The following is a 16359-nucleotide window of genomic DNA, read 5'->3' as shown; positions in this document are numbered from 1 at the left end:
CAAACGCCTTCTGAAAGTCCAGATATATAATGTCCACGGGTTCTCCCGCATCCACATGCCTGTTGACCTTTTCAAAGAATTCTATAAGGTTCGTTAGGCAAGACTTACCCTTACAGAAGCCATGCTGACTCTCCCTCAGCAAGGCCTGTTCATCTATGTGTTTTGAGATCCTATCTTTGATGAGGCATTCCACCATCTTACCCGGTATGGATGTTAGGCTGACCGGCCTATAGTTTCCCGGGTCCCCCCTCTTTCCCTTTTTAAAAATAGGCATGACATTTGCTATCCTCCAATCTTCTGGCACCATGGCCGTTTTGAGGGACAAGTTGCATACCTTAGTCAAGAGGTCTGCAACTTCATTCTTCAATTCCTTAATAACTCTTGGGTGGATGCCATCAGGGCCCGGTGACTTATTGATTTTTAATTTATCAATGAGGTCTGAAACATCTTCTCTTTTAACCTCTATCTGACTTAACTCCTCAGTCAGGTGGGGCTGTTCGGGCAGCGGTATCTGCCCGAGGTCTTCTGCCGTGAAGACAGATGCAAAGAACTCATTTAATTTCTCTGCCATCTCTAAGTCTCCTTTTATCTCCCCTTTCCCTCCCTCACCATCCAGAGGGCCAACTGCTTCTCTGGCGGGTTTCCTGCTTCTAACATATTTGAAGAAGCTTTTATTATTCCCCTTAATGTTGCTGGCCATGCGTTCCTCATAGTCTCGCTTGGCCTCCAGTATCACCTTCTTACATTTCTTTTGCCACAGTTTATGTTCCTTTTTATTCTCCTCATTAGGACAAGACTTCCATTTACGGAAGGAAGCTTCCTTGCCCTTCACAGCCTCCTAACTTGGCTGGTTAGCCATGCAGACACCCTCCTGGATTTAGTGGAACCCTTCTTTCTTTGCGGTATACACCTCTGCTGGGCCTCTATTACTGTTGTTTTAAGCAGCCTCCATGCACTCTGGAGAGACTGGACTCTTTTTACCCTCCCTTTCAACCTCCTTCTAACCAGCCTCCTCATTTGAGGGAAGTCCGCCCGTCGGAAGTCAAGGGTTTTTGTTAGAGATTTGCCTGGTATTCTTCCCCCAACGTGCTCCAGAAAAAGGCAGAAAAAGGCAGGTCGTGCTCCAGAATGCCTTGCAAGGCAGGAATACCTTGCAAGGACCAGCAAGGCAGGAAGGGAGGTAGCTAGTTGGCTGTGAAAGCCCCACCAACAGCTAGTTTTTGGTCATCAATTCATCCATGAACCAGTGATTGAAAACCAGCACAGCAAAAAAGCTGAAATATAATATTGAAAGTGATCAATCACCCAGAATTTCTCAGCACACTTCTGGTGCAAAACAGTGCAAAGGCAGAGTCTTCAGTTCTTCAAACAGATGAAAAGAGAAAATATGTGATGAATACATGAAGTCTGGGCTTTCATATGGAGGAGATGAAGACTTGATTATTAATTACAAGCATTTTGCTAATATGAATGGTACAATTTATGGAAATAGGCTGCCAAGGGATATGCAAGTGAAAAAGGTTGGGAACCACTGCAGGAGATCCATGAATCAAATCCACCTTTAAGATGGACATGAGGAGAACCATGAATCAAATCCACCTTTAAGGTGTCTGGTGTGTTAAGCCAGAAGCTCAACATACAACCCATAACATATAACTGAGAGTGTGCAATTCAATTCACAGCAGAGAGATGAGATATTTGCAACCCTTTTTACTCAGAAGTAGACCCACTGCTTTCCATGGGCGTTATTCTGAAGTCATGGTGCACTGAATTGTAGCTTGGGAAGGAGGGTCACATCCTGGTGTTTCCAAAAACAGACCTGCTTTGCAAGCATTTGTCAAGCAGAACCAGGCTGCAGCAGAAGGAAGGAGAATAAAAGGTAAACTTTGGCTGGAATGTCCCTGGAAAGTAACTATAGCAACTAAGGAGGTGCCTGCCTGAGCTGAACAACAGCTCAGTTGAGAAAGGAAACTGTTCAGAGTTGAAAGGCTCTGCCTCTGATTGACCCGGAGATCAGAGGAAGTGAGAATTGGAGCTTACGTGATATACTTATACGTATATCACGTATATACGTGACTTATATACGTGACTTATATACGTATACGTGATATATGTGAGAATCTACGTTATGTAATAATGATTTGTTGCTATTATTAAACCATTCAATTTTTTGACAAGTCAAACCATTCAACTTTAGGTTTGTACCAGTTAACTATGGCTGTTATTAGGATGGTTACTGATTCAGGCCAATAAAGAATAGCCAACCGGAACCTACTTTATTATTATTAACATCATGGTGAAAGTAGTGTTTAATTTCTTATGACTAAGACTCAATCTTCACACCATATTTCATACTCAGATACAATAATCACGTACAAAACACAGGTATGAAGACAGAAGGAAAAGTACATTAAAAGATGGTGGATCGGACTACAGCAGCCATCAGAGGGAAGCAGGGATAGAAAACATTACTTGCATAAGCACCAAGACATTCACATTGGTCAGGATACAACTCATAGCCCATGGCAAGTACATGTGCTCCTTTTTCACTCCAAAGTAGTTGGGGAACAAATCCATAAATATATTAAAATAATGAAAGTGTGCATTTTCATGATAAAGCAGTTCTCAGTTTATGGAGGTGTTATGAACTTTGCAACAAGGTTATGTATGTGAAGTGCTTTGAGCATTCTAAAGTGCTATATAAATACTAAATTTTATCATTATTATTACTACTAGCTAGTATCTACAAATGTAGTTTAGAGAAGATATTATTCCAACATATATTTTAATTGTCTATAAAGAAACAAGAAAGTAAAGTCTGTAAAGTCAGAGACCTCCCAAGAAAGGCATATTACAAACATTTGCACTCTCGCCACCATAGCCACTTAAGGTTTCAAATTAATTGTTTTGATACAGTGTGAATATATTCCAGACATTTTGAGTCATCTGGTCCCAATTAGATAAAAACTGTGAAAGGTATAGTTCTCAAATCAGCAGGAAGACTAAAGAAAAAAAAAATCCAACACGATTCAGGAAATTAAATATTGTGGCGTGAGGGGTTATCAGCTACAGGTTGAGTCCCAGTATCCACGAGGGTCCCGTTCCCAGAACTCATGTGGATGGCAAAAATTGCGTTAAAGCAAATCCATTTAAAAACAATGTTCCATTGCTAGGTGATTTAAAAACAGCCTTGCTGACCTTTGTAATGCATGACAGAGGAATCAGGCACACAATCAGTCTCTCAGAAACTGATCAGTGCTTAGAAAGGCTTCACTTGGAGGCAGTAACCCTTCCCTCACTGGGAGCCACGGGGGGGGGGGGAATGGAGGAGGTGATAATCACTTCCACTTAGCATTCTTTCACATGCTCAGGGGGAAGGGAGAGATCACTTGCCTCAAAGTGAAGCTGTTCTAAGGGCCTAGAGAGAGAATGACTGATGCTGCTGGCTGCCCTCTCCCACATTAACAAGGCTATTGTTGAAACGTCTTTTTTCCTAAAATTTCAAGGGCCCTCCTCATCACATTGAGATAAAACCTCAAAAAAAAATCTGTGGATAATTAGGTTGTACCTGTGTTTGAATCCACAGAGAGAAAACCACAGTGATGCTCAGATGGTTGCAACAAAATCATGTGTACAGAAGTACACATTTTTCTAACTTAATCAATAACCTATGTCAGACTGAAGAAGCACTGCTAATAATAAATATGTAAAACCCTACAAAATCTTGAGCCTTTGAATATACAGTGTGTGAAACCTAATTAGTAATAGCAATGAAAGAAAGAAAAAATGTATGCTATAAATATGTTGGTAATCACATTATCAAGTTTGTCTAAAGTACTACAAGGGAATTTTAATTCAAGCAAACTTCTTATAAGGCATTGTACATGACTTCTCAACCTTTGAGGCATTTCATTTCATCTCACACTAACTGAGATGGATGTCTACTCTGAAGTAAGTCCTATCATGTTCAGTGAAGTTTACTTTCAGGAAAGTGTGTACAGAATTGCAGCTTAAGCCTAGTTCCTTATACAAACTCAGTATCACTTTGGGAATTGCAGTGCATTGACTCAAGGGGAACTCATATTACTTTCTTGACTTTTCTCATGGTGTGCTTTTGGATAAAGAGATACTTTGAATTTCTAGTAGAATGCCATCTATTACAAGATTAGAATAATAATTCTTCTAGGACACTGTCTGTATACACCTGACAGTGAAAACAATAACCTGTCAAATCACTCTGAGGCAGAGGACTATACAACAAAAGCTCTCACATGCTGTAAATACATTTCCATCACTGACATGCTTTCATCCTTGGGACACATTTTAAGAGAAATATTTCAACGTTTTGAAGGCATCATACCAGGCTGGCATTCACAGGGAGAAACCCTCTCCATGTTCAGCATGTGTTGCGATTATGGGGATTATGGGGAAGGTGAGGGCAGGGCTAAGTACAGCTAAGCATCATTGATGAGACAAATGGCTGAACAAAGCTAATAAAAAGCTTGAATATGACAATGGTAAAGAGTGAATAAGGCCTGGAATCAGTGGTACTGGAGACCCATACTAGATGTGAACCTAAATGCACAGCAAGAGTCAATGGGAGGTTTTTTGCTTGTTTGTTTTTTTGATTACACAGGCCCAACACACATTTTGCTTCCTTAAACGTTACACCAATTCCTGGGTATATTTGGGGTGCCGATTCAAAAAATAGCATCCGTTTTGCCCTATCACGTCTAGTTTTGGAGATATAATATAGCCTTATTAGTGAATGGTTCAAGCAGCTTTCTCATGAGGAAGCCATGGTGTAGGCTTCCTCATGAGGAAGCAGCTTGAACCATTCACTAAAGAGGCTATGCTGTATCTCCAAAACTAGACGTGATAGGGCAAAATGGATGCCATTTTTGGAATCAGCACCCCAAATTCATATCAAACCACCATAAAGTTTGAGAAAAACTTTTCTGACCCTCAGTTTTGTAGGCCTGTGTTTTTAATGTCTCGTCAGGGCTGTGGACACCAAAAACAGTGAAACCAAGGCAGGGAGCTTTAGTACTTAACCCCTGCCATGGTTTTGATCCTGTTTTCATCTGCCCCCCTCCCCATTTTCATTTTGAAAAAAATCTTTCACTGAAGGTTAATTAAAAGTTTTTTTAACTAAACAAATAGAACCGAGGCAGCTGGGGCCAAAAGCCCTGGCTTTCCTCTACCTTTGGCCTAATGTTTCACCTGGTTTGAACATAAGAACATAAGAACAGCCCCACTGGATCAGGCCATAGGCCCATCTAGTCCAGCTTCCTGTATCTCACAGCGGCCCACCAAATGCCCCAGGGAGCACACCAGATAACAAGAGACCTCATCCTGGTGCTCTCCCCTACATCTGGCATTCTGACTTAACCCATTCCTAAAATCAGGAGGTTGCGCATACACATCATGGCTTGTACCCCATAATGGATTTTTCCTCCAGAAACTCGTCCAATCCCCTTTTAAAGGCGTCTAGGCTAGACGCCAGCACCACATCCTGTGGCAAGGAGTTCCACAGACCGACCACGCGCTGAGTAAAGAAATATTTTCTTTTGTCTGTCCTAACCCGCCCAACACTCAATTTTAGTGGATGTCCCCTGGTTCTGGTATTATGTGAGAGTGTAAAGAGCATCTCCCTATCCACTCTGTCCATCCCCTGCATAATTTTGTATGTCTCAATCATGTCCCCCCTCAAGCGTCTCTTTTCTAGGCTGAAGAGGCCCAAACGCCGTAGCCTTTCCTCATAAGGAAGGTGCCCCAGCCCCGTAATCATCTTAGTCGCTCTCTTTTGCACCTTTTCCATTTCCACTATGTCTTTTTTGAGATGCGGCAACCAGAACTGGACACAATACTCCAGGTGTGGCCTTACCATCGATTTGTACAACGGCATTATAATACTAACCGTTTTGTTCTCAATACCCTTCCTAATGATCCCAAGCATAGAATTGGCCTTCTTCACTGCTGCCGCACATTGGGTCGACACTTTCATCGACCTGTCCACCACCACCCCAAGATCTCTCTCCTGATCTGTCACAGACAGCTCAGAACCCATCAGCCTATATCTAAAGTTTTGATTTTTTGCCCCAATGTGCATGACTTTACACTTACCGACATTGAAGCGCATCTGCCATTTTGCTGCCCATTCTGCCAGTCTGGAGAGATCCTTCTGGAGCTCCTCACAATCACTTCTGGTCTTTACCACTCGGAAAAGTTTGGTGTCGTCTGCAAACTTAGCCACTTCACTGCTCAACCCTGTCTCCAGGTCATTTATGAAGAGGTTGAAAAGCACCGGTCCCAGGACAGATCCTTGGGGCACACCGCTTTTCACCTCTCTCCATTGTGAAAATTGCCCATTGACACCCACTCTCTGCTTCCTGGCCTCCAACCAGTTCTCAATCCACGAGAGGACCTGTCCTCTAATTCCCTGACTGTGGAGTTTTTTCAGTAGCCTTTGGTGAGGGACCGTGTCAAATGCCTTCTGAAAGTCCAGATATATAATGTCCACGGGTTCTCCCGCATCCACATGCCTGTTGACCTTTTCAAAGAATTCTATAAGGTTTGTGAGGCAAGACTTACCCTTACAGAAGCCATGCTGACTCTCCCTCAGCAAGGCCTGTTCGTCTATGTGTTTTGAGATCCTATCTTTGATGAGGCATTCCACCATCTTACCCGGTATAGATGTTAGGCTGAACCTTTCTAGCACACTGTTTGAGCATCTTCTTCTCCAACTGCCTCGTAGACAAAGAACCTAACGTTCAGTCAGCTCACTGACTGACAGCCCAATCCTATCCAACTTTCCAGCATCGGTGCAGCTGCAATGCAGACAAAGGCAAAGGAATAAATGTTCCTTTACCTTGTGGAGGCCTCCATAACTACCTTCTCACCACAGGATGCAGTGTACATCACATTGGCACAGCTTCACCAGAGTTGGAAAGTTGGATAGGATAGAAGGTTTTCAATCCTACAGTTGAAATCTGGCAGGTAAAAGAAACAGGGTCATACATCGCAGGGTCATACAAATTTGTCCAGGTTTGACACTGGAAGCATCAGGTGTTTCCTGGGACTCACCTGCAGGTGCCAAGTAACAGAATGAGTAAGTGGAGTTGAAAGAGCACCAAGAGATGTCGGGTAGAGTTGATGTTTCATTTGCCACTTGTATTTGAACATAAGAACATAAGAACAGCCCCATTGGATCAGGCCATAGGCCCATCTAGTCCAGCTTCCTGTATCTCACAGCGGCCCACCAAATGCCCCAGGGAGCACACCAGATAACAAGAGACCTTCTTCTGGTGCCCTCCCTTGCATCTGGCATTCTGACATAGCCCATTTCTAAAATCAGGAGGTTGCATATGCACATCATGGCTTGTAACCTGTAATGGATTTTTCCTCCAGAAACTTGTCCAATCCCCTTTTAAAGGCATCCAGGCCAGATGCCATCACCACAACTTTTGGACCAGGCTTTCCACCCCCACTATGCCTTTTACTAGTTGATCAGTGACTTGCTTTACCTCTATGCATCTTTCTCTTCATTGTTTTTACTTTTCAGCCTCTAAGATGAACATACTTCACTTTTACAGTTAGCCTGCTTGGTATCAGCTCACTTGAGAGGGAGTGGGTTGCCACATCTACCAGATGTTCCATCTTCTGCTACTGGTTGGCTGCCTCTACCCCCACCTCCAGGATCTGGGGGTTTTCTGATAACCTGAGAGTGAGATTTTCCCAAGGCAGCCTCCTTTTTGTCTAGGCTTTCTAACTTTGGAAACCACCTTTCTCCAATTCCAGCTTACTCAGTAAAACTGGTGAAGCAGGGAGATGGGTGCCATGGCTAACCATCAAGTGCTGGGCCCCTTTTGCCCTCCATCTGCCCTTACTGGCATGTTCTTGAAACTGAAACTGTGAGAGGGCAAAGTACTAAAGCCCCCATCTCCCTTGCACACTATTAATTTTTTAAAAACCTGCTACCCATCATGCCTCATTGTGTGTTTAGTCCCATGTCTAGTTCAGCCCACGTGTACTTCATGCTCCGGTAACTTGCGACTATTCCAAAAGGAAAAAAGGATTTTCTGTATTTATCTCACACAGACAGCCACAGACAGCTTTACCCTTTCCCTATTTCCCCACAGTACCTCCCTCATTAGCTGTTCCATGTATGCATTTTTACTCTAGGCTATCCTCCACCTCACAGCCTTTCACAGTGACAAACTCTCTTTCTCTCCTGCACACAAAAAGAAATATTTTTTGGCCTCGCATCCAGGGCAATTTAAACCAGTCTAGCACTGATGTCACATACAAGTCAAATGCTGGCTTCTGGAACAGCAACAAGAATAAACTACAGAAGCTGCAAGCCTCTTTGGCAAACAGTGATGTGGACAATTGTTGTGGCATATGCCATTACACAAACTCAATGTGTTTTGCATCAATATTACAAAACAAAATACTTGAACAAATTCTTCATCAAGTAGTCTAAATGAGAAGTGTCATACCTTTGGATATCTCCTTCCCATCTGCTTTGTTGGATCTTTGGTTGGATCATATGGATTTACCCCTTGATATATTTTTAGCTCCTTGGCTTCTCTGAGAGCTCTCTGAGAAGGTCCTTCAATTCCATCTTCTCTTTCACACCTATGACCCACTGTAAAACAGAAGTGGTTTGTCATCACCTTTTTCACAGAAATTCAACACACATCAAATCCACATCTAAGGGTCATTGTTATGGTTCCTATTGATCTCTTTGGGCCATGTTGCTGGGCGGAGTATTAAACCTGAAGGGCACAAACATTGCTACAGTAGTGATTTATTTGTTTAAAATATTCATATCCTGCTTTTTCTTTCCACAAAGACCCAAATAATTTTCCATGTGAAAAAAAATTCTCCACAATGAAAACTAACTTGTCAAGCAGAAAGCTAAGCTACAACCTATCTTCCCAACACACTAATTTTCTATGAAGAGAACTGCTGTATATAGAAGAATATTCAATTATGTAAACTTCCACATGTAGTCTGAAATTGTACACACCAAATCTAATTGAAGTCTGAACACTGAGTTATGTGCACACCAATTTAAACACCTAGAATATAAAACTGTTTTTGACTCTTCATGAAAGGCATAGCTTTTAGTTATGCAAAATTATATATGAAAGGACCAAACCACAACTATCAAAAAATAAGTATTACAGTCTGATCCTAAACGGGTCTCTTTGGAAGTAAGACACACTTTCAATGAGACTGCCTTGAAAAATATGCTTAGGACAGGATCCTAATCACATTTCAGTGCAGGTACTGTTTATTTTTATAGTAAGTCATTTCTATTAGACTACTGGAAGGTGAGTAAAATGAGAGTAATTCAGTAGATAGGCTGGAGGATCCATAAAATAAAAATATCAATGTTCCATTGCCAAACCTGCAGATATATTTCATAAGAACACTCAGAGGAAAAGAAATGAGAATGATCTGGATCTATAAACTTGACATATGAAATGACTTATTGTGCACCTCATTTTCCAGTCAGACAGTAGCAGAAAATGTAGCCTGGTAGTATAGACAGCATTTGGTTTTCCTGTTTTGATTTTTCAAACACGCACACAATTAACCTTCCAGTAAATGTTTCCCAGCTGCTGAATTCAATTTAGGCATTTAATTTGCTAATATAAAAATGTCAGTCTCTCAAAAAGATATGCATATTTTACTTTGAACAGATTCGCATTTCCCTTAACGTTAACCTCTTGTATCCTTAGAACTGTGTAACAAAATGTTTTCAAAATATGAAGAGCTCGGAAGAATCAACCCAACCTGCCAACAGAGGTATCCCCATACAGCATAACCATTCCCTATCCCATTCCCATCCCACTCCCCAGCAGACACACATATGCAATTCAATGTTCCAGGCCATTATGGGGAATGAAGAATTTGTGCATGTCTCCAATACCTACTTCCAACCTCCCTCTTTTGAGGAGGTCATGCTGATCTTCGCATTTTGGAAATGTAACATTGACTAAATATTTTAAGATTCAACACACAGAATAATTTTGAATTTTCAACCATTTGTACAATATCTCAGATGCCACACTTGCCTCCCAGTTTTGACTTACTGTGTATAAAGGAGAACTTTACCTTGAGTCACAGGAATTTGAGTGTTGCTTCCAGACTCTAAACTTTGTAAGGTGGCTTGAAGACCTGTAACCTGTGCAATGGACAGAGAAGAAAAAAAAAGAACATTTTAAGAATTTCACTTCTACCAAGAGAATAAAATATTTTAAGCCTAAAAGGATAGGTTGCTTACAAGCAGTAATCTATGGAGTCAAACCAATAGGGAATTGTGTGCATGCAGAGACTTACTTGAGAGCTTTTGTCACAAAACTATTTGCCCAAATAGGTGCAGACCATTCTTCCCTCCTCAGTTCCATATTGACAACCCACAACAAAACAAGAAATAGAAAATTGACAGATGCTGGAGTGGGGAGCAGAGTGAATTGTATAACTGAACAGGAGACCACTCAGAGTAAACCAATTACATGTAAGCAATCTATTCTTCTTGGTGATCTCTGTGCATGTAATCTGATGGGAAACTAGCTAACTCTTTCACCTAAGGAAGGTGCAGCACAACTAGTTGAACAAATGTTGCAGATGCCTCTGCAAAAAGCAGTGTCATTAGGACAAAGGTGCAGTGATGGATGAAAGTTGGCAGTTGAGCCCACAAAGTGATCTGTCCAACGTCAGGGTTAGTAATGCCTCTAATAAATGCTGCCAAAGCTGCCATTGTGTGCTTGCCACTGCCTATGCTCACAAACCGCTCAGGATCCTGCTAGTGGTGCATCAAGCACTCCTGCGCCATTCACTACCTAGGAACTACTGTGCCAACCAGCCACTCTCTTCCTTCTCAACCTTTCTCTGCTTCTTCTACATATAACTATTATGTATGTATACATGTGTTATACAAAATTACTATATATGCAATAATTATTTTCATATCAGTAAACTTCGTCATCTCATATCATTAGGTTGTTGGCATCCTTCAGTCTCGGAAGACTATGGTATCGCTCTCTGAATGGTGGTTCTGGAACAGAGTGTCCTCTCCAGTGCGCCAAGCCTGGGTAAAGTAGTTATGGAGGATAGACCGTTACCCATGCAGCAAATCCCCCCTCTCCACATCGCTGAAATGGTCCAATGGAAAGGCAGAGGCCAATACGGTTGGTTCCAGCGGCGTTGCAGGAGTTGCCAGAACATGACTGTGTTCAGCCATGAACTGCCTCAGGGACTCCGGCTCCAGATTTTGCCTCGAGGTTGACTCCTGAAGCCTTTTCCATAACTGGATGTAGCCACAAGGCAGTGGAGGTTTGGGATCAGAGTTTTCCTTCTCTCAGATGAGCGGCCTTCCCAGGCTGACGAGTCCCACCTACCCAGTGGCTGTTTAGTCGCCTCTTATGACTACAGCCAAACTGACCCCTGGGGGCTGGGGGATAAGAATAGGCCCTCATATCATTAAACATTTCATATATATATTAAATGTAAAAAAGGACTAAATTTGTTTATTTATAGACTGATTTTCTCCTCCAGCAGGAGGGGTTTAAGGAAGCTCACAATTATAATGACTAGTTTTAACACTGATTTTCACTTTGAAGAGAATTCTACCAAAAGATGTCGTATCACAAAACCTCTCAGCGCGTTAAAAACCTCGTAGTTTTTAAAGGAGCCATTTCTTATCCCAGGAGCACTTTTTGAAAAGTCAAACATTAGTGCCTCTAGTGCTTTGTCCTTTTAGGATATTGTCACTGACCACCTGGTATTGCCAAAGAAAAATGAATCACCAACAACCATTTTCTTCCTATGAGCAAAACACAATTGGATTTCCCACTGAGGTAACATTGTATCCTGACTATGTTTCATTTCTCCACTCCAGTTAGTTTCTCTGCCTCAGCCACACCACTTCTTTCTGCTAAAAAATCATTATAAAGGTCTCCTAGTTGCTCTCCTTTCAAACACAATGTAAATGGTTGGCCCAAAGTAATCTATACAAAGAGGGAGTAGTTCCGATTTTGGAACTTTAAACCTCATGGAATTCTACACACACTTACTTGGGAGTAAGTCCACTGAAATCAACAGCACCTCTTTCCAAGATGACATGCACAGGACTCTACAGTAAATGTGCTGGGGTATGTGCATGTATTTCTGTTTGCAGGACATGCAGTGATATATCACAGAATAATGACACTAACTTCTACTGGCAAATCCAATTATGTAATAAGAACATAAGAACAGCCCCGCTGGATCAGGCCATAGGCCTATATAGTCCAGCTTCCTGTATCTCACAGCGGCCCACCAAATGCCCCAGGGAGCACACCAGATAACAAGAGACCTGCATACTGGTGCATTCCCTTGCATCCGGTGTTCTGACATAGCCCATTTCTAAAGATGACATGAATGAATCTTGGGATTCATTTGTAAACACCATAAAGTTAGTCCTCTAAACAAAACAAAAAAATCTTTTTCATGTTTCTTAATGAGGGTTGGACCTGAGTACCTGCCAATAGAGATTTAACAAGATCTATTTGCAAACAGACAGCCACAGCTTTCTTCACATGTCAGAATGACTCTTCCCTAAAGTCACAGTTTCATTATACAGGTACTTGCAAACAGATGACTGTACTATGAGAAATAATGAAGTTGTGCCTATTTCACCCAAGGAAAATTTCAAGATTTCAGTTAACTTTTAGAAATGTTTGGATTTCACCCGAGTTGTACCCCTAAGCTTTTGGGGATGGCACAGAAGAGAAACTTTAAACAAACTTTACAATTAAGTACATACGGCAATGGTCTACATCGGGGTGCCCAAACCCCAGCCTGGGGGCCACTTGCAGCCCTCAGGGCCTCCCATTCCAGCCCGCAGGGAACCCCCAGTCCCCAGTGAGCCTCTGGCCCACTGAACACTTACTGGAGCCCACACTGGCCGGACGTAAGTGCTCTCAGAGTAAGGGTGACTGTTTGACCTCTTGCCTGAGCTGTGGGACGAATGCTCCCTCCATTGTTTGCTGTTTCATGTCTGTCATGCAGCAAGGGCAGTGAAGGAAAGGCCAACCTTTCTTTGTGCAAGGCCTTTTATAGGCAAGACTATCATTCATTCACATAAATTTTATCTCTAATATATTCATTTATGTATATTTATGCAAATTGTAAATTAATTCTTTTTTCCCCAGCCCCTGACACAGTGTCAGAGAGATGATTAGGTCCTCCTGCCAAAAAGTTTGGACACCCCTGGTCTTCATGAATATCTAGATCAAATGTTCAAGTTCTACCTGCCCAACAGCTCTATCTCTTTCCAAGCTTGTTAACATTTTCTCTCTTAGTAGAACCTGGTATTTTTCATTCAGCTGCCTTAACATTGGCTCATATGATGCATAATGTGTCTTCAGCCTACAGACAATAAAGGGATAAAGCATGATAGGAAGGGCAGTACACAAGAAAAGAAATATTTCTGTAGCATGTAAATCTACACTGTAAGAAAAAAAAAACCTCTGCTCCACTGCAGACACTTTACAGCACTTTACAATTCCACAACACCTTCTCATCTACAATTTTGTGTTCTGTAATTTTCCTAGTCATGAAAATATGTTTAAAGAATTGCATACACCAGCCTTTACTAATGTTTGCTTCCATCGTGCAGATAAACGTTATTTTACTGGCACAGATAATATACAATTTGAAAGCCAAGTTAATTACTAATTCAGAGATTAGAAACTCATACTGTAGTTGATATAAATTACAATGAAACTTGCATTTGAAATGTTCCAAAATATTAACTAGAAAGTCAGGGTTTCATCACAACCTTGTGCATATATATTTATATATAATTCATAAGAAAATGTTTAGCACACCTCATTTAACAACTTCAACAACGTTAAATGATATTTTCCTCCAACTTAAAAAAAAGTGATGACTTAGAGGAAATTAAGGGACCACTCCTATCCAACATTCAAGCACTGATGAAGTCATGCCAACAGGGTGTGCATTGCATCTGGCTGTGAGGGACCAGTCATGGAGGCCCTCCTCAAGGTAAGGTAATGTTTGTTGCCTTACTTTGGGGCTCCATTGTGGCAACAACGCTGAAAAGATGAATAGGATAGGGCCCTCAATGTAAAAAACAAATTATAAAAATCACAACATACACTTCACTAATGCCAGGTTCTATCACACCAGTGGTGTACCCAGGGTTTCTGGTACCCAGGGCAATGCCTGACATCATGACGTCACATAGTGCCACACATCAGCACGCTTGGAGTTGGAGCGTGATCACACGCTCAGTAGCTGGCAGGGTGATTTCATTCAATCAGCTGCTGATGGGGCACATAAGCTCCAATTGCTTCCCAATGGGGAAGCAGTTGCAGCATGTGCTTGGCAGTAGGTTGGGCAATTTCACCCAACTGATGCCTAGACAGCACAAGTTCTCCAACTGCTTCCCATCAAGGAAGCAGTTGGAGCACATGCTCTGACGCCCTGCCCCCCCCCCCCAATGGTGCCCATGGCATGAGCCATGTTACACCACAGGGGCAGTACACCTCGGTATCACACGAAAGCCAAGAGTCCATAAGGACCAAAACTATAAAGCCACCTGAATAGGCAGAAGCTGATTGGATTGCACCTTCAAGAAAGGCATCTAATCAGAGCCAATCTACACATTACACAATAGTAGGGTCGTGGACTGATCCACTTAAGGAAACATATTTGAATCCTTCAATAGGTAAGGAAACATATTTGAATCCTTCCCCATGAAAAAAATATTGATGTAGAAAATCAGAGAGAGGTCTGCCTAAACTGTTCTTCTTATGTACACATAAAATCTCAGTATGAGGTAAAAAAAAAGGGAGGAGCAGAGTCCCAGCATCCAGAATTTTTAGCTTGGCTATCATTACATTGGCATCCTTCAGTCTCGGAAGACTATGGTATCGCGCTCTGAAAAGTGGTTCTGGAACAGAGTGTCCTCTCCAGTGCACGAAGCCTGGGTAAAGTAGATATGGAGGAAAGACTGTTACCCATGCAGCAAATCCCCCCTCTCCACGTCACTGAAATGGTCCAATGGAAAGGCAGAGGCCAATACAGTTGGTTCCAGCGGTGTCGCAGGAGTTGCCAGAACGTGACTGTGTTCAGCCATGAACTGCCTCAGGGACTCCAGCTCCGGATTTTGCCTCAAGGTTGACTCCTGAAGCCTTTTCCATAACTGGATTTAGCCACAAGGCAGTGGAGGTTTGGGATCAGAGTTTTCCTTCTCTCAGATGAGCTGCTTTCCCAGGCTAACGAGTCCCATCTACCCGGTGGCTGTTTAGTCGCCTCTTACAACAAGTACAGCCAAAATGAGGGCCTATTCTTATCCCCAGCCCCGAGGGGAAAGCTTAGCTTTCAAAGCCAACCAAAATGTATACAGTTTTCCACATGGGTTTAGGACCTTCTTGATTACCACGTACCTTTTAATGTCATTAATTAGCCTGTTCTTTTCCTGGACCACTCGCTTATGGTGCATTTTATGGAAGTCGCGCTCCTTCTGGATTTTTAGCAGCATCCCCTTAGCCTTGCTGCATGAAAGGAAAAAGGAAATCATGAAATTTCTGCTCTTCTAGGAAAGGAAATAATCTAGAATGTGGATTAGATCAGTCCTGCAGCTGCATAGGCAGACTCCAACTTAAACCCAGAACTGAAGAATCTCCACAATCCCTGATGGCTGCCTGCCTTTCCTGCTGCTTAGAGTTATGTCACAAAGGAGAAGAAACCATGTCTTCTGCACAACCACCTGGAGATTTTGGCTCCCTGTATGCCATTTTCCAGGAAGTAAGCATCTGTACTCTGCCTTTTCCCAAGAGATGATAGGAACCCTCCACAAGGTTGGCTCCCCTTGGGGGTGTTCGAATCAGGATCAGTGCCAAAGTCAGTTTAAAGGTGCACAATTTTTTTCCCAAGCTCTGGCCCCTACATATTGTTCATAACTATTAGAGTGCTTTCAGGTGCTGCTTCATTGACAAATGATATCTTTGGAGACTTTAGAGAGGAAGATAAAGTGAGAGGGGTGAGAGGATGAAAGATGAGGCAGCTCTTTAACTGTGCATGCTGAAACTTTTGGCCAAAGCCATAGAGGTTGTTCAGCTGAGCACCAGAAATGAAGTACAGTCTGTTCTTGCATCCAAGCCTACAATGCTTCTTTCTGTTACTTGCCCTTCTGCCCTTGAGAGGAGAATTTAATGTTTTAATGCCAGATAAATAAAAGCACAGAGGGAGGTGCCTTAAAGTCAGGCCTTCAAAAACACTCAAATGAATGGCTTCTTATACACCAGTCACTGTTAATTGCTTTTAGTGGAATCC

General features: G+C 42.2%; 1 protein-coding gene across 1 annotated transcript in view; it reads right to left on the bottom strand.

Moving 5' to 3' along the window:
• SPAG16 (sperm associated antigen 16) overlaps positions 1 to 16359 on the bottom strand; it is a 521477-nt gene that overhangs the window by 440471 nt on the left and 64647 nt on the right. The window contains exons 6-9 of the mRNA XM_066622076.1: positions 15471 to 15578; positions 13308 to 13425; positions 10129 to 10198; positions 8502 to 8650 (exon numbers count right to left, since the gene is read on the bottom strand). Coding sequence (XP_066478173.1) covers positions 8502 to 8650; positions 10129 to 10198; positions 13308 to 13425; positions 15471 to 15578 — 445 coding nt within the window. The remainder of the gene's footprint in view (positions 1 to 8501; positions 8651 to 10128; positions 10199 to 13307; positions 13426 to 15470; positions 15579 to 16359) is intronic.

This window comes from Tiliqua scincoides, chromosome 1 (genome assembly GCF_035046505.1).
Source record: "Tiliqua scincoides isolate rTilSci1 chromosome 1, rTilSci1.hap2, whole genome shotgun sequence".
Lineage (NCBI taxonomy): Eukaryota > Metazoa > Chordata > Lepidosauria > Squamata > Scincidae > Tiliqua > Tiliqua scincoides.
The sequence above is the reverse complement of the archived record's forward strand: the minus strand, read 5'-3'. Positions and strand labels throughout refer to the sequence as shown.